Source organism: Podarcis gaigeae (genome assembly GCF_964106915.1).
Source record: "Podarcis gaigeae genome assembly, chromosome: 4".
Taxonomy (NCBI): Eukaryota; Metazoa; Chordata; class Lepidosauria; order Squamata; family Lacertidae; genus Podarcis; species Podarcis gaigeae.
In genome coordinates this window covers 100,218,572-100,244,348 of record NC_139677.1, presented here as the reverse complement: position 1 = coordinate 100,244,348, position 25,777 = coordinate 100,218,572, and the positions used below count along the sequence as shown (strand labels likewise).

The window sequence follows — 25,777 nt, the reverse complement described above, 5'->3', positions numbered from 1 at the left end:
AAACACTCACTGCAAGGGGTGCCATTTTGTGAGGGCTTCAAGAAGCTTCGGCCTGAATCCTAGGGACACTTCAGAGAACTGCAGTCCCATGGGGTTCTTCAGATGGCAGCCACTACAGTTAAACTGGTCTAAATGTATAGTGAAGACATTCCCCCAAAGACTCAGAGACGGCACTTCTCTAGTTATGTAAAGGTGAAGGACCCCGTGACAGTTAAGTCCAGTCAAAGGTGACTATGGCGACTATAGAATATTTGTGTGAGATTGTATGGGGGAAAATATGGAATAACAGATACAACTTTGCTTAAAATGTATATAGGAAGTGCAGTGGAAGTGGTGGAAGTCAAGCAAAGAAATTTTATTATTGAGATATTTGCAGAATAAATTTGGAAGAAATTCTTCCATCTTTTCTTCTCCTCCTCCTCCTCTTTATTTTTTCTTTTTCTTTCTTCTTTTCTTCCTTTTTTCTCTTTCGTTCTTTTTTTATATGTGTGTGTGTGCTTATCTGAAATATATATGTATGTATTTGCAATATTTTGTTCATATTTTGTAATAATTATGTTAAATAAATTAAACATTTTTTTTAAAAAAAAAAGTCCAGTCAAAGTTGACTATGGGGCTTTCAGGCTGAGGGAGCCGGCGTTTGTCCACAGACAGCTTTCTGGGTCATGTGGCCAGCAGGACTAAACCGCTTCTGGTGCAACAGGACTCCGTGATGGAAACCAGAGCGCACAGAAACACCGTTTACCTTCCCACCACAGCGATACCTATTTATCTACTTGCACTGGCGTGCTTTCGAAATGCTAGGTTGGCAGAAGCTGGGACAGAGCAATGGGAGCTCACCCCATCGTGGGGATTCAAACCGCCGACCTTACGATTGGCAAGCACAAGAGGCTCAGTGGTTTAGACCACAGAGCCACCTACATCCCTCCTAGTAATAAGGTACCCACTGGGACACCAACTCTTCCCCATGCAGGTGAATGTGTCCTGGATTTCACCCTTGGATGCCACCACAACACCCTCGTTTGTGTTTCCCAAAACAGCTGAGATTTTATTCTTTCTCCTTTTTTTGAAAAAAAAAAGGGTCAGTCACATTTTCAGTCAACTGAATTGTCCAGGGCTTTAGGGCACAGTTCCATCCCTCCTGCCACCCTACTCCTGTTGTCAACTTTGTTTCTTCTATGCCTTTTAAGCAGCCGCACAACCCGCAGGAATTTAGAAGGTGGCGTTTTTCTCCACCTGCATGCCAGGAGAAGAGTCTCCTCATGCTAAATCCCTGCCAGTCGTGAAGGTGCAAAGGGCACAGAAGCAGGGCCAGTAGAAGAAATATGGCAACCCAGAACCTCCTCCGTCCGGCTTAGTCTAAAACTCAGTTATGCAAAATGGCCAGCTATCCGTCTTCCATGGGGGGGCTCTCCCTGCTACGCCTGTACAACCTTCCCCCACTATATTTGTTAATGCTAATAATAATAAATTTATTTAACCTCGCTATAGGCCACTTTCGAAGCAGCATACAATATTGAAAAAACAACAACACAATAGGATCATAAAACCACGAGACGGAAAGACATCAACGACAGCAAATCAGACTGAAACTACTGATTCAATTAAATGCCTGATGAAATGGGTCTTGCTGACTTTGTGGAGTTTTAGGCGGACGCAGAGGGAGTGTGTTATGCAGAAGACAGCCAGGGGCGGACTCTTTCTCGTGTCAAAGAGCCAGGTCCAATTTCTTGGAACCACTGGAGTATGAAGGCACGGGAACCGGGGCTGCACACACGCTGGCCACTGATTCGGGGAGGGGTGTTCCTTCAGGCCCATGAAGGGCTTTGTAGGTTAAAAACCAGCACCTTCGCTCGGGCCCGGGAGGCGGACCAATCTGCAAAGAGACAGCCAGCAGCATCCTGCGTCAGCGGTGGTTCCCAAATTACCTTCAAGGGCAGCCCCACATAAAGTGCATCACAGTAGTCAAGCCTGGAGGGAAAGCATGGGTGAGCATGGGAAGGTTTTGCCCAGAAAGGCAGGCAGCATCTAGACATTGGGTTTAAATGAGAGAAAACACAAGCAGCCAGGGTGGAAAGCGCGGGGCTCATTTTATCCTCACGACAACCCTGAGAGGTGGGTCAGGATGAGAGGCCAAAGCTTACTCAAGGATACTTAGGGGGGGGGTCACACCAAATGGTTGTCTGTATGAGGGTTGCCACTGGCTGGGACTGGCCTGGGGTAAGTGGGGCTCACGGGAAGCTGGTCTGAGGTTACTCTTGCATCTATAATATTAATAACAATAATATAGCCATCTGCTGGGAAGTTAGTGTGGCAGTTCTGCCTCACCCGGTGAGCCCTTTCTAGGAAACAAGGAAGGGGGCAGCTGTAGTCTGACCGAACAGTAGACGAAATGATGAAACCATTTCTGGACTGTATGGCTTCGAGCGGCAGGTGTTTGGGTGGGCGGGTGCAATGCTGAATGTTCACCTAAATAAAAGATTTCCTGTGTATTGAAAACTAGATACCTGAGGTTCATTCTAGGACCATAGAGCCCATGCAAAAGGTCCCTTGGCATCTCCAAGTAGGCTTGGGGAAAGCCCTCTACCTGAAATCCCAGGATGAACCTACACACGTCGTTTATAACGTTAAAATACATTATTAAAATTTGACCCCCAGAGGGCGCTGCAGAATTATAGAACATTATTCAGCATTATAGAACATTGTTGTTTTTTTTATAAAAAAAAAGGTTTAGCAGATCAATGTAGATCCAGCCCCAGTAAAACTTGTTGATACTGGGTTAGATAGATCAGTGGTCTGACTCTGTATACAGCAGCTCTGTAGGTTCCGTTGGCTGTGGAAGAGTAATGTTTTAGCATTCAGACTTGTGACACACACACACCCCGCCAGTGCAAACTGAAGTGGTGCAGTCTAGAAAGAATTTTTCCATGTGATACACTGCATGTATTCAGTGGGTCTAAACCCAATCCTTCGTCCATTACGCTACATTGCCTCTCACTACACACCTTGTGTAGGATTCCCTATTCACACAACTCAGTGTCTATTGTGCCGTTGTCAGATTAGACAACACGCTTAATATAGTACCTAGCTTCCAAAACAACAACAAGTGTTGGGGAAAGGAAAAAGTGACGTGTCCATCACTTTTCGAACCATTTCTTGCAGATACAGGTTGAAAATACACTTCCGGTGTCTCACAGGTTGAGAACCAAACCCTTCTCCCTGCAACATGGAACTTTTCCCAACCGACACAGACAGGTAAGTAATACTTTGCAGATGGGCGGAGGCAGAAATGTCAAGCGCCTACGACACGATGCTTTTTGCTTTCATCGCTAACTGGTCTCTGGCCCGCAAGCGGCAATTGACGGTGGTATTCGAGGTTGTCCGGTTCTCGCCCGGCCCCGGCGTTTTGGGGCAAGCAAATTTCACAAACTTCTGCCCTGCTAAAAAGTACAAGATAGGGTCCAGGCAGCTGTTGGTGCTAGCCAGGGGCCGGGTGAGTTTGTATGCCAAGTTGATGGCGTCGAGAGTGGCGCAGCTCAGGTCCCAGTCGCGGAAGTAATAGTACAAGGTCCGAGTGATGTGGAAGGGCAAGAAGCAGATGATGAAGACCGCCAGGACGACGGCGATCATCTTGACCGACTTCTTCTTGGAGCTGGACATTCGGGTGGTGCCGCGGGTGGGCTGGAGCAACCGGCGAGCCATCAGGGAGTAGCAGACGATGATGACCAGGAACGGGATACAGAAGAGAAGGACCAGCATCACGGTGCTGTAGATGATGAAGTCCCCGAAGAGGTCCTTGGCCGACGTGTCGTGGCAGGTGATCTTGTCGCACCGGGGGCTGGTGGTGACGAAGTAGAGCACGGGCGACTGGCAGGCGATGACGACCGCCCAGACGGTGGCCGAGACCCAGCGGGCGTAGCGGACTTGTCCCCACTCCAGGGACTTCAAGGGGAGGCAGATGCCCATGAAACGATGGATGCTGATGCAGAGCAAGAAGAGAATGCTGCAGTAGAGGTTGGTGTAGAAGAGGAAGCGGACAATCTTGCACAAGCCCACGCTGAAGGGCCAGTGATTCCTTTTGGCGTAGTAGTAGACCAGGAGCGGGAGCGAGATCACGTACAAGGTGTCTGACACAGCCAGGTTGAACATGTAGGTGGTGGAGGCATTCCAGGTCTTGATTCGGAAGAGGAAGATGTAAAGGGCCAGCAAGTTGAGGCACAGGCCCACCACGAAGACGAGGCTGTAGGAGATGGGCAGGAGGATGTACTTGAACTCCTCGTTGAAGGTGCACCTGTAGGGGTCTTCCTCCTCGCAGTCGGCGTCGGAGGCGTTGGCGCTCGCGTTCAAGGAGCGCAGCAGGAGCAGCAGGGACGCATTCGCCATAGCCCTGGGGGGAACCAAAAGAGAGAAGGTTAGAAAGGAGCAGCATTGGCGGTTGAGGGTGCGCCAGTCATGGATGGACTCCTATTATTATTCCAAACTTAAAAATGGAAGTGTAATGCTGGTGGTCAACAAAAGAGGTTTAAAGACTCTCTCAAGTCTTTAAGTTTCACCTCTTTCCGTCGGGCCTGTAAGACAGTGCTATTCCGCCTGGTCTTTAATTTGAATTCAGCCTGATCTTTTATTTCCCTTCTCTTCCCTCCCCCTCCCCTTTTATGAAGATCACCCGCTCTGAGACCCCACAGCTAATTCTCCCCTGGGCTCCTCGCTGGCCCAAGTAGGACGAATTCAGCCAGCCGGCCCTGGTGATTATCTAATGCTTATTAGATGGATTTCCCCTAAACTGATTTCTGAACTTTGAATTTTATTGTTATTCATGTTTTTATACTGTATTTTATGCTGCTTTTACAATTAAGTGTTTTAAATTTGTTGTTAGCCACTCTGAGCCTGGTTTTTGAACCGGGAAGGGCGGGGTATAAATAAAAATTTATTATTATTATTATCAAGAGAAATCTTTAAAAATGTAGTATAAACACCAACAACTAAGAAACACTGGCCTGCGAGTGCCCCAATTGGAGAACAGCCTTTACCAAAGGTGTCATGGGCTTTGAAGACACTCGAACTCAGGACAAAAAGGAGAAACGTGCCAAGAGGAAGGCACGCTTGGCAAACCCTCACCGTGATCAACTCCCGCCTGGAAACTTATGTCCCCACTGTGGAAGGACGTGTGGATCCAGAATTGGCCTCCACAGTCACTTACGAACTCACTGTTAAGATTGTGTTCATGGAAGACAATCTTACTCGGCTACGAGGGATCGCTAAGGAAGACGGTGATGATGATTAAAATAAGGAGCACAGGATAGTTTACAGTGGTACCTTGGGTTACATACGCTTCAGGTTACATAGGGTTCAGGTTACAGACTCCGCTAACCCAGAAATAGTACTTCGGGTTAAGAACTTTGCTTCAGGATGAGAACAGAAATTGTGCGGTGGCGGCACTACAGCAGTGGGAGGCCCCATTAGCTAAAGTGGTACCTCAGGTTAAGAACAGTTTCAGGTTAAGAACGGATCTCCGGAACGAATTAAGTTCTTTACCCGAGGTACCACTGTACAATATAAAAACGCAAAGATACTTTACTACAAGCCAAACAATGAACCCACCCCACAGTTTATTGTTGATTATTTAATCAGCCATATTTCAAATAAAGTCTATAAGCACCACACAACATCCTAAAAATGCCACAAATAAAAATCAAATACAAAAAAGCCATAAAAGAACAGCATGGATAATAGCTTGACAATATTTCTACACCACTTTTCATTTGGATGAATCCTGAAGCGGCTTACAAACAATAAATAACAAGAGCCTGATAGGGCCTAATAGAACGTCACAAACACGGCATAAATCATATGGAACCATCAACAAACCATCCTTGAAACAATAGCAATCTATAGAACACTGTTCACGAAGCAACTGAACAAATAAGCTAAACAGCACAATTAAAGGAAATGTCTGAATAGATGATTAACAAACGCAGCGTTTATATCCTGCGAAAAAATATTAGCAACATGAACGAAATAGCCGCCGAAAAATAAACATAGCACTGTTAGGTTCATGTACTCACTGTCCATGCCCCCGTGGCACGTAACCTTTCACTCAATTTAGCTCAATAAAATACACATACTAGGGTTGCCATCAGGGCCGTATTTAGGTTCGATGAAGCCCTAAGCTACTGAAGGTAATGAGGCCCTTTATATGTCCAGCTGTCCTTAGTCAACAACAAATTGTCGCTCTTTTTGTGTTGAATATATGCCATATGGTAATTTATGGACCTAATAGGTATCTAAAGCCATTTGCACATAACAAAATATGTCTTTTGTTAACTTGTGGGTGAACATATCAGACGACACAGTGATTCTTCAAACAGGCCAGAACTGTTTATTCACAGGCCAGAACTGAACTGAACTGAAGGGTTCGGCCAGCCTGCTTATATAGAGCTCCAGTACAACGCAACTGTAACAACTTTCTGTAGCTATCCAATCACTGAACGTCATTTCCATCCCTTATTTGCATATGTGGACCTGAGTGAAAACTATCTACAGTATCCCCCTGCTGGCCCAGGGTGAGAATTTCAGTACATAACATATTTTATCAAAGTAATTGTTACATGAAATCAGTCAGTAGGCATAAGACTCATATCCTTAGTCTCTGCTGCCTGATCATCAGTCTACAAGCACGCTTTAATATTAGATAATAGGTACAACCAGATCCTGAAGCTGAGGCTCCAAGACTTTGGCCACCTCATGAGAAGAGAAGACTCCCTGGAAAAGACCCTGATGTTGGGAAAGATGGAGGGCACAAGGAGAAGGGGACGACAGAGGACGAGATGGTTGGACAGTGTTCTCGAAGCTACCAGCATGAGTTTGACCAAACTGCGGGAGGCAGTGGAAGACAGGAGTGCCTGGCGTGCTCTGGTCCAGGGGGTCACGAAGAGTCGGACACGACTAAACGACTAAACAACAACAAATCATTGGATATGCTGTTGCTGGAACCTGCGCGGGGAAGATAGCTAAGAAAATGAATGAATGAATGAATTCACAGCTGCGTAACTCTACCATTTTCTTTGTGTGGAGCGACAACAGGTACAACACTGTGCTACACTGCAGTCTGCAGCTAATTGCTACATATTGCTGTGCAACCAGTCCATGCAGAATGTAGGCACCCTATATATAGAAATGAGCAAACCAGTGATATTTGAGGGAGCAGGCTAGCAGGCGGGGCCCATGACTTACATCATAGGAGCCTACACAACACAAAACACTCTTGCTGCATGTAGGTTTTGTTTTATTTGTTTTTTATCTTATATTTTGGAAATGTACATCCAGGGTTTTTTCTCCCTTTAATTTTTTTGGGGGGGTGCCCCCCAAGAGAGTGGGGCCCTAAGCTATAGCTTGTTTAGCTTAGACGTAAATCCGGCACTGGTTGCCATAATTCAAACTGTGAAAATCCAGACAGAAAAGTTGTGGAGCTTTTTTGGGAGGCAAATTCGCCAAACGAATGAATGAAGTTGTAGACCCAGCATCATACAAAGAAGTTTGTGCCGATTTAGCATCCAAGAGCGTCAAAGCAAGAGAAATAGGAACCCAGGTGTGGCTGAAGCAAATGCCGTAAGCAGAAATCAAAGCCTATGGGATGGGGAAGAAATTTGATTCTCTTTGCATTCATACTCCTTGAACCAGAACACGAATGGAGTGCAGCTCTCTTTCAAAACTTGCACACCTCTGGAACTTCTTCTGCAATTCTCCAGCCGTACAATGTGAACAAAAATGTATGCATAAGGGAACCACATCCATCGAAAAGCATACGTTAGTGAAAACGACATACAAAGATGCATTGCTTTAGGCGAAATGGTTTTGCCAAAATGTGTCTTTGTTAGAAGGAAATTCGAAGTAAAACGCTAACAGGTTTTCACAAGGATTTTTAAAAGCAAATTGCATTGTGAAATTGCATTGTGCGATCAGTGTAGCTCTCTTACTGTTTAGGGAAGCTTTTAATGTTTGGTGCATTACTGTATTTTAATATTTTGTTGGAAGCCGCCCAGAGTGGCTGGAGAAGCCCAGCCAGATGGGCGGGGTTTAAATTATTATTATTAATAATAAGAAGAAGAAGAAGAAGAAGGATTGGCAAAGCATAAGGAATCTCTGGATTTAGGGGAAATGCAGAGATTTATGGGGAAGGGGGAATTAACAGAGTTCACAATCCACATTAAGATGAGTTCCGGATACGTTCAAGTAACCAAGGCAAAAGCGAGGGGAAATTCCACTGTCATTACCCTTTTAACCCAAATTGCCAGTCCAATAAATGCTCGATGGCAGTTTATTGCCCCCGCAGCACTCATGACACTACAAATAATAATAAAAAAACCTCTTTCTATTCTGGGAGTTGCACAAACAACATTCTTTCATTGTGCAAGAAAAAATTCTTTCATTGCTCCTCATCCTTCCTATTAAATGACTCTTTCCGGGTTCAGGAAGAAAGTTTGCACTTTAATTATTAACTCCCAGAAGGTGCCGGCCAGCTGCCATGCAGAGGGGGGGAGATGAAAAAGCAAACAGGCTGGTTTTGCTGCATAAGCGGAAAGCTTTGCTCTGATTTCAGCAGCCTAACCAGTTCAGTAGCCTCTGACTAGGCCAAAATGGACCAAGGTGGCCATTTATCGACCACATTCCACGTCCCCAAACTGCCCCCCCCCAAAGAGAGGTTAAAAAAAAGACACAGATTCTTTTTGTGTGTAGATACAAATTTGGAAATGACTGTAATTTAGATAGAAATGTAGTTCATCTCAGTACAGAGGGAACAAAGCTGTCAACAGCAGACCCTGCAAGTGTCCCTATTTTCCAGGGACAGTCCCGGATTTACAGAAGACGTCCCGGTTTCTGATTTGACCCGGTTTATCCTTAGGACATCCCAATTTTCATCAGAGAAATGTTGGAGGGTATGGTAGGAGACCCCTATTTTCGCCGGCGACCCCTGAGCCAAGGAGATAAGTAACTATACAACCTTTAAAAGACATCTGAAGGTAGCCCTGGATAGAGAAGTTTTTAATGTTTAATTTTTTAAAAAATGTATTTATATATATTAGAAGCCTCCCACAGTTGCTGGGGCAACCCAGTCAGATGGGTGGGTAATACTACTACTACTACTAATAATAATAATAAAAAATAAAAATAGGGCATCCCTATTTTCATCGCAGAAATATTGGAGGTTATGCAACCGGTGGTCTGTGTGCTTCCTCTGTTGTTGGGCAGTTTCCAAGTCTTGCTCTCTCCGTAGAAGCCAACTCATAGGGACAGAAGTCCCTTTGCTGCCCCATAAATATTTGAGGGGGCTGAACCCCCCCCCAAAGTTGACCACCCTAGCAGTAGTCAGTAATATGCAAGGCAACATGAAGACCAAATACAATGATACGATATCAATATACACTCTTTATATAATAGGAAATATAAGAAATCACATAAACAGAAAACTTATGAATCTCTGAAAGTCACAAAATGTACACTCTTAATGGATTCTCTTGAAAACATAAAACCAAATAAACATAAGTCCCTTGATCTCTGGGTCATGGGTTTGGCCCCATATGGGCAAAAGGTTCCTGCAACATAGGGGTGTTGGACTGAATTGTTGTTGTTGTTGTTGTTGTTTGCACCCTGCCCACCTGACTGGGTTGCCCCAGCCACTCTGTGCAGCAACATATAAAAACATAATAAAACATTAAACATTTGTGGACCTTAAGGTCCTCCGCGGGCATACCAGGAGAGGTGGTCCCGTAGGTACGCGGTTCCTAGGTGTAGAAACAAGCCTATCCTACAAAGCTGTAATTCACACCCACTGCTCTGCTCCCTTTTGCCTCTGGTCTCCCTGTCATGTGGCCCCCCGAAGGTCGCTGGGAAGGTAATGCAGCCCTTAGAGTGAAAAAGGGGCCTTTGCATTAAGCACTCCCCATCTCCAGACTGCCGTGTCTCCCACCATCACATTAGAGAAGAAGGCTGCCCACAAACATGCATTTAAAGCACACACATAGAATCATAGAATCATAGAGTTGGAAGAGACCCCAAGGGCCATTGAGTTCAACCCCCTGCCAAGCAGGAAACACCATCAGAGCACTCCTGACATATCTTTGTTAAGCCTCTGCTTAAAGACCTCCAAAGAAGGAGACTCCACCACACTCCTTGGCAGCAAATTCCACTGTCGAACAGCTCTTACTGTCAGGAAGTTCTTCCTAATGTTTAGGTGGAATCTTCATTCTTGTAGTTTGGAACCATTGCTCCGTGTCCGCTTCTCTGGAGCAGCAGAAAACAACCTTTCTCCCTCCTCTATGTGACATCCTTTTATATATTTGAACATGGCTATCATATCACCTGGCAAATAGAAGGGGAAGAAATGGAGGTAGTGAGAGATTTTACTTTCTTGGGCTCAATGATCACTGCAGATGGTGACAGCAGCCACGAAATTAAAAGACGCCTGCTTCTTGGGAGAAGGGCAATGACAGGCCTAGACAGCATCTTGAGAAGTAGAGACATCACCTTGCCAACAAAGGTTCGTATAGTTAAAGCTATGGTTTTCCCAGTAGTGATGTATGGAAGTGAGAGCTGGACCATAAAGAAGGCTGATCGCCGAAGAATTGATGCTTTTGAATTATGGTGCTGGAGGAGACTCTTGAGAGTCCCATGGACTGCAAGAAGATCAAACCTCTCCATACTGAAGGAAATCAACCCTGAGTGCTCACTGGAAGGACAGATTGTGAAGCTGAGGCTCCAGTACTTTGGCCACCTCATGAGAAGAGAAGACTCCCTGGAGAAGACCCTGATGTTGGGAAAGATGGAGGGCACAAGGAGAAGGGGACGGCAGAGGACGAGATGGTTGGATAGTGTTTTCGAGGTTACCAGCATGAGTTTGAGCAAACTGCGGGAGGCAGTGGAGGACAGAGGTGCCTGGCGTTCTCTGGTCCATGGGGTCACGAAGAGTCGGACACGACTAAACGACTAAACAACAACAACAACAACATCATATCACCCCTTTACCTCCTCTTCTCCAGGCTAAACATGCCCAGCTCCCTTAGCCGTTCCTCATAAGGCATCGTTTCCAGGCCTTTGACCATTTTGGTTGCCCTCCTCTGGACACGTTCCAGTTTGTCAGTGTCCTTCCTTGCAAATAATTCAGGGAGCTGTAGTTTGTTAAGGGTGCTGGTTCCGCCCAGTGGTGGAGGAAGCGGGGCAGAGGGGCAGTCCACCCTGGGTACCATCCTGAATGGGGCGACATTTGGCGCAGGCCCCCCGCAACTCCCAAACCAATGACTCGCGAGCCAAGCAGCAAAGCATTCGCAAGCGCCAGCACCCCTGCCGCTCTGCATCTTCCGCCGGGGCAAACTACAGTTTCCAGATTTGTTTAATTATTATGGTGCTGGAGGAGACTCTTGAGAGTCCCATGGACTGCAAGAAGATCAAACCTCTCCATTCTGAAGGAAATCAGCCCTGAGTGCTCATTGGAAGGACAGATCCTGAAGCTGAGGCTCCAATACTTTGGCAACCTCATGAGAAGAGAAGACTCCCTGGAAAAAACCCTGATGTTGGGAAAGATGGAGGGCACAAGGAGAAGGGGACGACAGAGGACAAGATGGTTGGACAGTGTTCCCAAAGCTACCAGCATGAGTTTGACCAAACTGCGGGAGGCAGTGAAAGACAGGAGTGCCTGGTGTGCTCTGGTCCAGGGGGTCACAAAGAGTCGGACACGACTAAATGACTAAACAACAACAACAAGGTGCTTTAAATGTATGGTGTGCACACACAGCCCAAGTGATGGTTGGGCTTTGGACAGGAAAAACGCCCAACTTGACCTTGTTGTGTGTATCGCTGGCAGCAGTCGCATTTATCTCCCTCCCTCCATTCTCCCCACTGCAGATTTTCGCGTCAATCAACCCCTTTGACACAGCCCAATTCCTTGTTCTGAGAAACAGAGTCGCTTTGCCTACTTTGCCTTCTCCCAAGAAAACATTGCTGATTGCAGGTTGATGAGAAGACAGACGGATGTAAATTTCAGTGAAATAAGCAGGTACCTATTGAGTTTATTCTTCTGCTTTGCCATATTAGCTGTCGTTCAGAACAGGAGCTGTGAAATATGGATATCTCAGCTTTGCATGCCAAATGCCACTCTTTATAGCAATCAATCAATCTTTATTACGGTCCAGAGACCCAACAAATCGTTACAAACCCTCCAAGTTAAACAAGCATTTTGTTTAAATTTTGTAGAAATTTTGCCTAAAAGCCATCTAGCTTTGGCAGGTCCCCATCATGCCAGACATTTGCAGTGTACAGGAGTTGGGAAACGGGTTTTGCATTGAAAACCCTGAATATAATTTGAAAGTCAGCAATGACTACAAAACTTTATGACCACTGCTCCATAGCAATTGTTGTTAGACTTTTCCATTCACCATATAGATGGGTTTATGAAGCATTTCTGTATCCTTCTACTGTGCTGAAGAATTCCATGAAACAGTGGGTATATCCAGAATCACTGTTCACAACGTCTGTTTGCGAACTACTTTGGCAGTGTTGGACGCCATAAACAAAGCCTTACAGCCTGTTTTCACCAGATAAGAATCTGATAAGTTGCTTCTTTCAGAGACTTGCATAGTCTTCAAAGACTTCCAGAGACTTATTTATGTTTATTTGGTTTTATGTTTTCAAGAGAATCCATTAAGAGTGCATATTTTGTGACTTTCAGAGATTCTGTTTATGTGATTTCATATATTTCCTATTATATAAAGAGTGTACAGTGGTACCTCGTGTTATATATGCTTCAGGTTACATACTCTGCTAAGCCAGAAATAGTGCTTCAGGTTAAGAACTTTGCTTCAGGATGAGAACAGAAATTGCGCTGCGGCAGCAGGAGGCCCCATTAGCTAATGTGGTGCTTCAGGTTAAGAACAGTTTCAGGTTAAGAACGGAACTCCAGAACGAATTAAGTTCTTAACCCGAGGTACCACTGTGTATTGATATCGTATCATTGTATTTGGTCATTGTGTTGCCTTGGATATTACTGACTACTGTTTGTAACACAGAGGTTAAATTGTTTGGTTACTTGCATGCCAAATGGACCTCAGGCAGATGAGGCCTCTGGACCTTAAACGCTTTAGTTTGGGATCGTTACAATCAGGCTGAATTCATCCTACGACGAGCGGGAATTGTTATTTTTATGGGTCAGATTTCAACGAGCCACTATGATGCGTTTTTGGCGTAAGGTTGTTGGGAAATTATTTTGGTTGAAGTTGACCTCATTAGACGTCCAGGCTGGAGGGGAAAGCATGCGGGGAAACGTTATGACTAAATAAACAAATCCTTTTATTTATTCATTGCGCTTTGGAGTGGCCTGGCCGCATTATGCAAATCAGGCATGTGCTTTGCATAATTTATTCTAAGCGGGAGAGGAGGCCCAGGGAGGGATGCCCCGTGTAGGAAACTCTCTCTGTCTCCCTTTCTAAAATTCACTAGGACAGTGTTTCTCAAATGTTTTCAACCCACCACCTCTGGAACTTGCACTCCCAATCCATCACCAATAGTCTGTTGCACAGGTGCGCATGTAGCGATCTTCATGCACGAACCTAAATACTGGAGGCAGTATAGCTAGACATAATATTTTACAAGGATAGGAAGAAACATCACGGACCGAATAATTGCCACACACAGGAAGAACAAGGATATCGTTTGCATGCTTCACCTGTAAGTTTATAAATCATTTAATGACCCCAGTCAAGCTTGCAAAAATTTATCATTTGCCCGATAATAAATGTTGGAAGTGTAAAGAGACTGAAGGTACATTCTTTCACCTTTGGTGGACGTGCCCAAGGATTAAGGCTTTCTGGGAGATGATTTATAATGAAACGAAAAAGGTATTTAAATATACCTTTCTGAAGAAACCAGAGGCCTTTCTCCTAGGCATGGTTGGCCAATTGGTGTCAAAGAAGGATAGAACTTTTTTTATGTATGCGACAACAGCAGCAAGAATACTTATCGCAAAATATTGGAAGACACATGATCTACCCACTCTGGAAGAATGGCAGATGAAGATGATCGACTATATGGGACTGGCAGAAATGACCGGCAGAATCCGAGACCAGGGAAAAGAGGCGGCGGAAGAAGACTGGAAGAAGTTTAAAGACTATTTGCAGAAATATTGTAAAATTAAGGAATTTTAGAATGATATTGGATAGAAATTAAGTGGTTTTCAGCTGTAATGTTTAAGAGATACGGAAAATAAGGTTCTGAAATAATTAAAAGAATTAGTGGTGAGGATTTGCTGAACAAACAATTTGAATTGGAATATAAGAAAGGGAGGTATGAGGAGGTCTGGAAAATAAATCAAAAGAAAATAAGTAAGTGGAAACTCTATGTGTTTTCAAATTGCTTTTATTTTTGTATTTCTGTATTTCTGTATTTGTGTTTTTCTTTTCTTTTTGTTTTACAATGTATTATTTTGAAAACTTTAATAAAAATCTTATAAAAAAAAGTTTATAAATCATTTAATGTGTCAGTACGAATGGAAGTCATCAATATTGCAGTTGTTGTATAAGGGGTTGTTATTTTGACTGGAGTGTAATTAAGATGAAGACAATTTTGGAACGCAGCAATAAAGTAAATAATCAAACCATCAATTCTAGCACACGGGAGGCCACCTAAATTATATAATTTGTCATCTGAATGATTGGTACAGTGGACGCTCGGGTTGAGAATGTGATCATTCGCAACCCGCAGTGTTCGCAACCCGCGTCTGCGCATGCGCAGGTTGCGATTCAGCGCTTCCTCACATGCGCAAAGGAGGGGGGAGGAGGAACCCAGAACAATGGTGCACAAGGCCTTATATAGACAATTTAAATTCCCTGCCCTGGAGCTCAAGACCACCCCTCCATACGTCACAGAAAGGGCGGTCTACAGCAGAAATCTGAGTGCTTTGTTTACCTCCTGTCTGCCAGGTTACCTGTTTAATGGTCACTTGATTGGACTGCCTGGGGAGCCTGGCCAGTCTTTTGTAAAGATAAATACTTCGTTCCTGAGCCAGGTCACAGGCTCACACCCTATTCATATCTTAAATGTGCCCTTAAGACAGGATTTGTGAAGGAAATGACAATGGGGAGGCTTTTCCATTTTCCTTTGACCTTGCAGAGAAAACATTTGCTCAGTTTGGGAATCAAAATGGTTTCAGGTCGGTCTTCCTGTGCTGATCTTATGTACGTGCTTGGTTGGTACACTTATGAACAGGACCATATATCTAAGACCTCAAAATTCCTATCACAGCTGAAAGGAGGTGGCCTGGTTGCAGCTTTAGCCGACAGCAACAAAGCCACCATTGTTTCCGTGCCGCTCAAAATGCCACCCGATTGTTGACTCCCTTTGGCAGGGAGAAGCTCTCAGTTCCGAGAACTGGCCTCCCCTCTCGCCTTTCTTCTCTCCAAATGCCCTTTGCGAGCGGGCGCTTCGTGCCCAGGCATGGGATTCTTGAAATCCTGCCAGTCTCAAATAACCCGCGAGGTGGAAAGAAAGAAGCCCACATCAGGCCAGGCCAGGCTGCCCGCTACCCCGACATGGGCACTAAGGCAACCTCCCCCAAACTTAGTGTCCTCAAGACGTTTTCGACTACAAGTCCCACCACTCCCAGCCACCGTAGCCAATGCTTGAGGAATGATGGGAGTTGTAGTCCAATGTTGTTGTCGTTGTTTAGTCGTTTAGTTGTGTCCGACTCTTCGTGGCCCCCTGGACCAGAGCACGCCAGGCACTCCTGTCTTCCACTGCCTCCCACAGTTTGGTCAAACTCATGCTGGTAGCTTCAAGAATCCATCCAACCATCTTGTCCTCTGTCGTCCCCTTCTCCTTGTGCCCTCCATCTTTCCCAACATCAGGGTCTTTTCCAGGGAGTCTTCTCTTCTCATGAGGTGGCCAAAGTCTTGGAGCCTCAGCTTCAGGATCTGTCCTTCCAGTGAGCACTCAGGGCTGATTTCCTTCAGAATGGAGAGGTTGGATCTTCTTGCAGTCCATGGGACTCTCAAGAGTCTCCTCCAGCACCATAACTCAAAAGCATCCATTCTTCGGCGATCAGCCTTCTTTACGGTCCAGCTCTCACTTCCATACATCACTACTGGATTCTTTAAATTAGAAAGCCCTAAAATGCTGCAATCTTCCCTCATAGGGGAATTGCTCCATCCCTTTGATCATTGCTTGCCCTTTCCCGCAACTTCCAACTCTGCAATATCCTTTTTTGAGGTGAGGCAACCAGAACTCTACAGATCGCTCCAAATGTGGTCGCACCACAGATTTGCGTAACAGCATCGTGATATCAGCACCTTCATCTCCCTTTCCTTTCCTAATGGGATCTGCCTTTCTCATAGCTGCCGCACATCTTCATGCTATGAGCCCAAGGTTTCATTCCTAGTCCTTCCCAGCCATTTCAAACCCCATGAGAATATATGCGTAATTATTGTTTTTTTGCCCTGGCGTAGCACCGCATTACACTTGATCACATTCAACCTTCAAACTTTCCAGACACAGAGAAACTAGGATAGCTCAATCATGAGAGCAAGAGACTCTTAATGTCAGGGCCCTGGGTCTGAGCCCCACATTGGGCAAAAGGTTCTTGTGATACAATACAATACAATACAATACGATAAGTGTGGTGTAGTGGTTAAGAGCGGTAGTCACGTAATCTGGTGAACCGGGTTCGTGTCTCCGCTCCTCCACATGCAGCTGCTGGGTGACCTTGGGCCAGTCACACTTCTCTGAAGTCTCTCAGCCCCACTCACCTCGCAGAGTGTTTGTTGTGGGGGAGGAAGGGAAAGGAGATTGTTAGCAGCTTTGAGACTCCTGAAGGGGAGTGAAAGGCGGGATATCAAATCCAAACTCTTCTTCTTCTTTATTGTCATTGTCCCATACAGAACAACGAAATTGAAAAAATCTACAACAGACATTCAAAAACCAACAAGCCTGCTATCCCAGTCTGGTTAGCACCCTCAAAACTCTGATACCCCATAATTAAATACAATATACTCCCATAGAAACAACCTTAGGTAAAGGTAAAGGGACCCCTGACCATTAGGTCCAGTCGTGGCCGACTCTGGGGTTGTGGCGCTCACCTCGCTTTATTGGCCAAGGGAGCCGGTGTACAGCTTCCGGGTCATGTGGCCAGCATGACTAAGCCTCTTCTGGCGAACCAGAGCAGCACACGGAAACGCCGTTTACCTTCCCGCCGGAGCGGTACCTATTTATCTACTTTCACTTTGACGTGCTTTTAAACTGCTAGGTTTGCAGGAGCTGGGACTGAGCAACGGGAGCTCACCCCGTCGCGGGGATTCGAACCGCCGACCTTCTGATCATCAAGTCCTACCCGCGTCCCTTAGAGACTACCTTACACTGCTTTTAAAACCAAAATCGCATTTGGATAGAAACTGTTTCTCAGGTGGCTAGTCCTAGTCTTTATAACCCTGGACCTTCTTCCAGAAGGCAGAAGCTGAAAGAGATCATTTACGGGGTGCGCACTATCCAGCGCTATCTCTGCAGCTTTCTTATGACACCTGGCATAGATCTGATCCAAGGTGGGAAGAGGAAACCCAATTATTCTATGTGCAGGGGTGGGGGCTGGACTAGATGACCCTTGTGGTCCCTTCCAGCTCTACTACTCTATGATTCTGGGGTTGCAGAAGGTTATGTTTTGTTGCAAATGAATCGCCTGCTGGTTTCTGCAGCTGTTGAATGCACGGTATGAGATTAGAGGGTGTCAGTTTTCTGCCCAGCATGTAACAAAAGACTCAGGTTGCCAGATATCCAGCCTTGACCTGAAATCTCCAGGTTTTCCTGGCTTCCTTCCAGCTCGCAGGGGGAGGGCTGTGGGAATGTTCAGGGAGGCAGGAAAGGATATATTGTTTATTAATATCCTCCCTAACTTGCGTTGGCAAATTCCTTTACTTAGCAGAGTGTATTGGCTCCCGGTGGAGTACAGGGTCGGGTTTAAGCTGCTGATTTTGACCTTTAAAGCCCTATGTGGCCTAGGACCCACGTACCTACGGGACCGCCTCTCCCGGTATGCCCCGCAGAGGACCTCAAGGTCCACAAATAACAACACTTTGGAGGTCCCAAGTTGCAAGGTGGTTAGATTGGTTTCAACAAGGGCCAGGGTCTTTTCAGTACTGGCCCCGGTGTGGTGGAACGCTCTGTCACAAGAGACTAGGGCCCTGCGGGACTTGACATGTTTCCGCAGGGCCTGCAAGACAGAGCTGTTCTGCCTGGCCTTTGGTTTGGACTCAGTCTGACCCTTATGTTTCCCTCCTTATGGTTTTGACTTTTAAAATGAGGCTGCATTTTAAATTGCATTTTAACCTGTATTTTAAATTTTTTATTATTATTTTTATGTTTTTACTGAAATTTCATTGATGTTAGCCACCCTGAGCCCGGCTCTGGCAGGGGAGGGCGGGGTATAAATTATTATTATTCTTATTATTGCAGAGTTGGAAGTTGCGGGAAAGGGCAAGCAATGATCAAAGGGATGGAGCAATTCCCCTATGAGGGAAGATTGCAGCATTTTAGGGCTTTCTAATTTAAAGAATCCAGTAGTGATGTATGGAAGTTAGAGCTGGACCATAAAGAAGGATGATCGCCGAAGAATGGATGCTTTTGAGTTATGGTGCTGGAGGAGACCCTTGAGAGTCCCATGGACTGCAAGAAGATCAAACCTCTCCATTCTGAAGGAAATCAGCCCTGAGTGCTCACTGGAAGGACAGATCCTGAAGCTGAGGCTCCAATACTTTGGCCCCCTCATGAGAAGAGAAGACGACAAGGTACCCACGAAAGAAGAATGGCAAGAAAAACTCATGGAATGTGCTGAAATGGCAAAGTTAACTGGAAAACTTAAGAGACTTTAAAAAAGGACTGGGAACTGTTTATGTCGTACTTACAGAAACCTTCTAAAGAAGTAGACTCACTAGCAGGGTTTGAGTAAACACTTGCAATTAACAAACATAGAAATTAAGACGTAATAACTGGAAAATAACAAAGTGCAAGAGGTAATTTGAAAATAAGCATGGTGCAAAAATGTTAAGGATATAACAATATTTAATTTAAAGACTGCAATATCAAGGTAGGAAAAAACTAGCGGGGGAAGTAAACACCTAACGTACCAGAAGAGGAATTTGGGGGAAGTTGATGGAATATTTTGGGGGGTGGGAAAAGACCACCCTCTTGATTACAATACCCCCTCCCCAGTGCCCCCTCCCCTACCAAAACCATGATTCAGAAAAGCAGAGTGCACAGCCCACTCAGGAAGATAAGGACCCAACGAAGTTCAAAACTGGAACAATTAAATGCACGTCTATTCAAAACCCAGCGAAAACTATTCAGTTTAATTAATGCAACAAAGCGGATGGGTTTGATCCAGTGGTGACAGCTTTTCAAAGTCCGATAGGCAAGGACACCTCCCCACCCAGCTCCCCATGGCTGTCTGCCCAGCCCATCTCCCCGGCTGCTGGCCTCCCTGGGCCTCCTCATGTGCGCAAGGGAGATAATGGCCCTTCCCTCCTGCGAGCTGAGGGTGGAAGAGGGGAGATACCGCCCTGCAGATGGTGGGGAATTTGGGCGTTCGGTCAACAGGGGCTCAGATAAGCAGAGAGAGCGCTCCCGGCTTGGGTCCCGTTTTCAGGCCTCACTTTGGGTTCCCCATCATGGCTGGCCATGGCGAGAACAGAATGGACTAGGTGAGCCATTGAACCAGCACTCTTTCCCAATGCTCTTATGGAACCTCCAGGTCTAGAGGCAGTCTATCCTCGATTCCTCATGAGTATTTGGTCTCTGCGAGAACAGGTGCTGGACTAGATGAGACGCCTTTGGCCTGGTCTAGCAGGCTCTCCTAATAATAATAATAATAATAATAATAATAATAATAATAATTTATTATTTGTACCCCGCCCATCTGGCTGGGTTTCCCCAGCCACTCTGGGCGGCTTCCACAGAGACCAAAAATGCACTAAAATGTCACACATTAAAAACCTCCCTGAACAGGGCTGCCTTAAGATGCCTTCTGAATGTCAGGTAGTTGTTTATCTCTTTGACATCTGAAGGGAGGGTGCCACCACCGAGAAGGCCCTCTGCCTGGTTCCCTGTAGCTTTGCTTCTCGCAATGAGGGAACCGCCAGAAGGCCCTCGGCGCTGGACCTCAGCGTCCGGGCAGAACGATGGGGGTGGAGACGCTCCTTCAGGTATACTGAGCCAAGGCCGTTTAGGGCTTTAAAGGTCAACACCAGGGGTCTGCAACCCGCGGCTCCAGAGCCGCATGTGGCTCTTTTACACCTTTGCCGCGGCTCCGGGGCGGATACTAGCGAGGGGAGGAGGTGCATTGTGCGCCCCGACACTCCCCACTGTGGCGGGCGCTGTACTGGCTGTGACGTCGCATGGGGGCCGTGCATGCGTTAGTCACACACCGTCCCAACGTCACCTTCCCACCCGCTGTCAGATCGCGGCTCCAGAGATATATTTGTTTTAAATGTCGCAATGGTTTTGCGGCTCCCAGTTTTTTTCTTCTTCGGAAACGGGTCCAAGTGGCTCTTTTTGTCTTAAAGGTTGCAGACCCCTGGTCAACACCAACACTTTGAATTGTGCTCGGAAATGTACTGGGAGCCAGTGTAGGTCTTTCAAGACCGGTGTTATGTGGTCTCGGTGGCCAACCCCCAGTCACCAGACTAGCTGCCGCATTCTGGATTAGTTATAGTTTCAGGGTCACCTTCAAAGGTAGCCCCACATAGAGCACATTGCAGTAGTCCAAGTGGGAGATAACTAGAGCATGCACCACTCTGGCGAGACAGTCTGTGGGCAGGTAGGGTCTCAGCCTGCGTACCTGGTGGAGTTGGTAGACAGCTGCCCTGGATACAGAATTGACCTGCGCCTCCATGGACAGCTGTGAGTCCAAAATGACTCCCAGGCTGCGCACCTGGTCCTTCAGGGGCACAGTTACCCCATTCAGGACCAGGGAGTCCTCCACGCCAGCCCACCCCCTGTCCCCCAAAAACAGTACTTCTGTCTTGTCAGGATTCAACCTCAATCCATTAGCCGCCACCCATCCTCCAACCGCCTCCAGACACTCACACGGGACCTTCACCGCCTTCACTGGTTCCGATTTGAAAGAGAGGTAGAGCTGGGTATCATCTGCATATTGATGAACACCCAGTCCAAACCTCCTGATGATCTCTCCCAGAGGCTGCATGTAGATGTTGAAAAGCATGGGGGAGAGGATGGAACCCTGAGGCACCCCACAAGTGAGAGCCCAGGGGTCTGAGCACTCATCCCCCACCACCACGTTCTGAACACGGCCCAGGAGGAAGGAGCGGAACCACTGTATGACAGTGCCCCCAGCTCCCAACCCCTCAAGACGGTCCAGAAGGATGTTATGGTTGATGGTATCAAACGCTGCTGAGAGATCCAGTAGAACTAGGAAACAGCTCTCACCTTTGTCCCTAGCCTGCCAGAGATCATCAACCAGTGCGACCAAGGCAGTTTCAGTCTCATAATTTCATGGTAGCCCCCAATCTCTCCAGCTAGGTATGATCCACCAGTCTCCATCTCCTGGGGTGGGCCTGGACTGGACTGGCAGCTCACTGCTAAAAATGTTGCTGCTTCAGCTATGGCTCTCTGAGACCCCCACCGGCACTTGGCATTTAAAGCAGTTGTTGTTGTTTAGTCGACGGTGCCTTCTTCAAAGGCTGACATTCCTGCTCTTCCCGTCTCAGAGGGCTGGGCTGGATGACCCTCGGGGTCCCTTGCAACTGCCATTCTACAGTTCTTTTTTAAAAATATATCTTTCTTCATTTAAAATAAAGACATTTATGAAAAACAGACGTAAATACAAGTAAACAAACATACAAGCAAATAACAGAAAAATCAAACAAACCACCACACTATAAGATACAAGAAGATTAATATAATTATCCTCATATATACTCCTGGTATTGAACACAATATCATCATATATACTCCTGGTATTGGTGCTGGAAGAGACGCTTGAGAGTCCCATGGACTGCAAGAAGATCCTATTATTCTAATCTTTAATACTTACTAACACCTATTCCTGTTCTACCCCTAAGCCTATCTGATACTTCCAAGGATTTTCTATTTCTCTTATACCACAACATTTAGCTAAATATTTTTTAAATTTCATCCAGTCCTCTTGTGTCTCCCCTTCTTTCTGGTCGCGGATTCTTCCAGTCAGGTCGGCCAGCTCCAAAAAGTCCATCAGTGTGCCAAATATTTTCTAATTGATTTTCAGATTTCTACAAATCTGATGACAACAAACTGCGGGGCACCAGGTTATATGGGGCAGGAAAGCCAGGGCAAAGAGGGAGAAATCTAAGAAACCCCACACACTCTCTAAATGTCAGGGAGCCAGGGAGTCCCGTCCGCATGGCAACAGCAAATGTTGTTTTCGGGCATGTGCTGCAAACCCTGCCAGACATCTTAAATCCACAAACTGCCCTGCTGCCGTACTGTGAATTTATAGTGTCTCTTGGGCTGGTATTGGACCAGCTTTTAGATCTGCATTCCTGTGAATCCTGGGGAAGCAAATCGTGTTTCCTTGGGGACCTTGGTGGAATATCCACAGGCGCCCAGAGCAAAGATGCTGGAACACAGTGACCTTCTTGCGGAGTCTGGTGTGGGCAGACAAAAATGTGCCAGAGAGGCAGGAAGGTTGTGTGTGTGTGATGCACTAGGCGAATCTGCCTTGCGCTGGCAAGTTTGCAAAGAGCAACAGGGTCATGTAGATGCCAGTGGCTGCAAATGCCTCTCTGTTCGCAAGCAGGAAGCCTGATACTTGTCTCTTGTGGGTTTTTTTTTAAACTTAGCTTGTAAGGAACTAAGGCCCCATCTTGCACTAGAAAGCACTAGGATTTAATAATCAACCCCTCTTCCCTTCTTCGTGTGCCTCTTCCACGAGACGTCCTCAGCGTGGCAACACGGGAACAGGGCCTTTTCTGCAGCGGCCCCCCATTTGTGTGATGCTCTCCCCGGGAAGGCTTGCCTGGTGCCTTCATTATACACCTTTAGGTGCTAGACCAGACATGTCCAAAGACCGTTTAACCCGGCCCCTGTGGCAGTTTATTTCCCGGGGTAAAATCCTAAAAACACCCTCAACAACTTCAATCCTAAAAAAAGGTTAACAACTTTGGTTGGCCTTCATGGCCCTTCACTTCATCAAATGAAGGGCCCTCGTATTTACGGGACTGCCTCTCCTGGTCTGCCCCGCAGAGGTCCTTAAGGTCCATGAATAACCATAGTTTAGAGGTCCCGGACCCCAAGGAAGTCAGACTATCCTCCACCAGGGCCAGGGCCTTTTCAGTGATGGCTCCAACCTGGTGGAATGCTCTGTCCCACGAGACGAGGGCCCTTCAGGATTTAACCTCCTTCCGCAGGGCCTGTAAGACAGAGCTATTCCACCTGGCTTTTAATTTGAATTCAGCCTGATCTTTTATTTCCCTTCTTATCCCTCCCCCTCCCCTTTTATGAAGATCACCCACTCTGAAACCCCACAGCTAATTCTCCCCTGGCCTCCTCACTGGCCCAAGTAGGACCAATTCAGCCAGCTAGCTCTGGGGATTATCTAACTGATTTTTTATTCTTGAATTTTATTGTTATTCATGTTTTTATACTGTATTTTATGCTGCTTGGCTCTGACTTCCTTAGGGCCCGGGACCTCTAAACGATGGTTATTCATGGACCTTAAGATCCTCTGCGGGGCAGACCAGGAGAGGCGGTCCCGTAAATACGAGGGCCCTATGAGATGCTGGACCAGCGGGGGCTTGGCCTCATCCAGCTGCCAGGCTCTTCTGATGCCTTCTGTTATGTTCTAAGCATCGCTTCGGCTTCTGCCTTCCTTTGATTCTCTGTGCTCGAAAGGCCCAACGTACAACATGCAACACAACACAGTTTGGCATCTTGAAAGTGTTCAAGGACCAGCTCAGGCTTTGAATGGAATTACAACCCTCTCCTTCCTTTCCCCCAAGCTTAACACTTTGCTTCCTGTTCAGTGTTTTGTTCCTTCGCTTCAGAGCTTTGAAGACACCTTTCTTTGTCACCCTTCAACCCCACTGGTCTCTTTCCTGATTTTGTAAACATTAGCTTCCTAACTTTGAAAGCCATGACTATTCTCCTCCCTTCGTGAATTTACAATTCCAAGATGCGACTCAGATAGCTTTCCTTCCTTCCTTCCTTCCTTCCTTCCTTCCTTCCTTCCTTCCTTCCTTCCTATTTTCTTTAAGAAAAGCTCAAGATACACGTTGACCACCCACACTTAGTTGTTATCTCTGGGAAACGTAGAAAATAACAGGATATATTTATACGAATTCTTCAAACTTACACGACCCCTTAAAAATTAGCTGATGAAGATGAATACATCGAAACAGGGCCCTGTCCTGGTTTCTGATCCATAATCAACTTCCGACTTCTGCTCAATGATTGAAACTAAGATCTTCACGTCAAATCTGACTATGGACTAACTTGAACTTATCTCTACTCATAAACTCTTATTTTTAATACTGTAACGAATTATTGTATTATACATATCCTTATAAATTTGAGTTTGTAATCTCTGTTTGAGTTTGTAATCTCTATTTGAGTTTGTAATCCTTGTCAGAACACATGCTTTTGAATGGATTAGCTTTGGTTACAATTGACTATTGATTTGCGAATAGGGACCACTCCCACTACTGAAAGTTACCATATTTTTTGCTCTATAAGACGCACCAGACCACAAGACGCACCTAGTTTTTGGAGGAGGAAAACAAGAAAAAATAATTCTGAATCTCAGAAGCCAGAACAGCAAGAGGGATCGCTGTGCAGCGAAAGCAGCGATCCCTCTTGCTGTTCTGGCTTCTGGGATAGCTGCGCAGCCTGCATTCACTCCATAAGACACACACACATTTCCCCTTACTTTTTAGGAGGGAAAAAGTGAGTCTTATAGAGCAAAAAATATGGTATATTGGCCAGAGTTCTTGGTGTGCTTTTTTCTTAGACAAACTCATGGCAGATTGAACAATCACTAGAGATGAGGGGAAGATCCAAATCAGTTTGGGTCAAACGACGAACATACCAAATTTGTGAACTGAAACACAGCTCTCTTTTGAAATTCGCACTGCTCTGAATTTTGCGACGCAGTTCTGCAGTCAAGTCTGGAGAACAAAATCACATCTACCATCCCAGCCTGAACTGCAAAATCAAAGGGGCTGAGAATTCAGATCTCCAGGCACCAGCATGCAGCCCCCTCACTCAGCTGAAAAGGCTCCGAGACGCTGGCAGGACCTGTTGCAGCCACTTATGGATTCCTAACAGAGGCAGGGAAGACTTCAATTCAGGTCACACTTAGAGATGATCCTAACTAACTCACGCTTTGGAACAATAAACAAACCAAAACACAGCCATATCCGGAAATGTATACTTCTCTGAATTTTGCAAGACTGTTTTTCAGCCGAGTGATGTGTACTGGAATACATGCACTAGGCTAAAGTGCCCATTTTACTACATAGTCAAAACAAAAAAAAATTCCTTCCAGTAGCACCTTAAAGACCAACTAAGTCATTTCTTAGTTGATACTAAGAACTGACTTAGTTGGTCTTTAAGGTGCTACTGGAAGGAATTTTTTTTGTTTTGACTATGGCAGACCAACACGGCTACCTATCTGTAACATTTTACTACATAGTTGGTGAAAATAACATACCAAAATGTGTTATATCAGGAAAACTGCTTTGCAAAAATGTGTATATCA

The 25,777-nt window shown here is 45.9% G+C and overlaps 1 protein-coding gene across 2 annotated transcripts in view; it reads right to left on the bottom strand.

Moving 5' to 3' along the window:
- Positions 1–1,021: 1,021 nt before the first annotated feature.
- Positions 1,022–25,777, bottom strand: part of P2RY2 (purinergic receptor P2Y2) — a 44,883-nt gene continuing 20,127 nt past the window's right edge. For both annotated transcript variants that reach the window (XM_083737147.1, XM_083737146.1), the window contains exon 2: positions 1,022–4,387. In XM_083737147.1, coding sequence (XP_083593273.1) covers positions 3,301–4,383 — 1,083 coding nt within the window. In that variant the 5' untranslated portion in view covers positions 4,384–4,387 and the 3' untranslated portion in view covers positions 1,022–3,300. The remainder of the gene's footprint in view (positions 4,388–25,777) is intronic.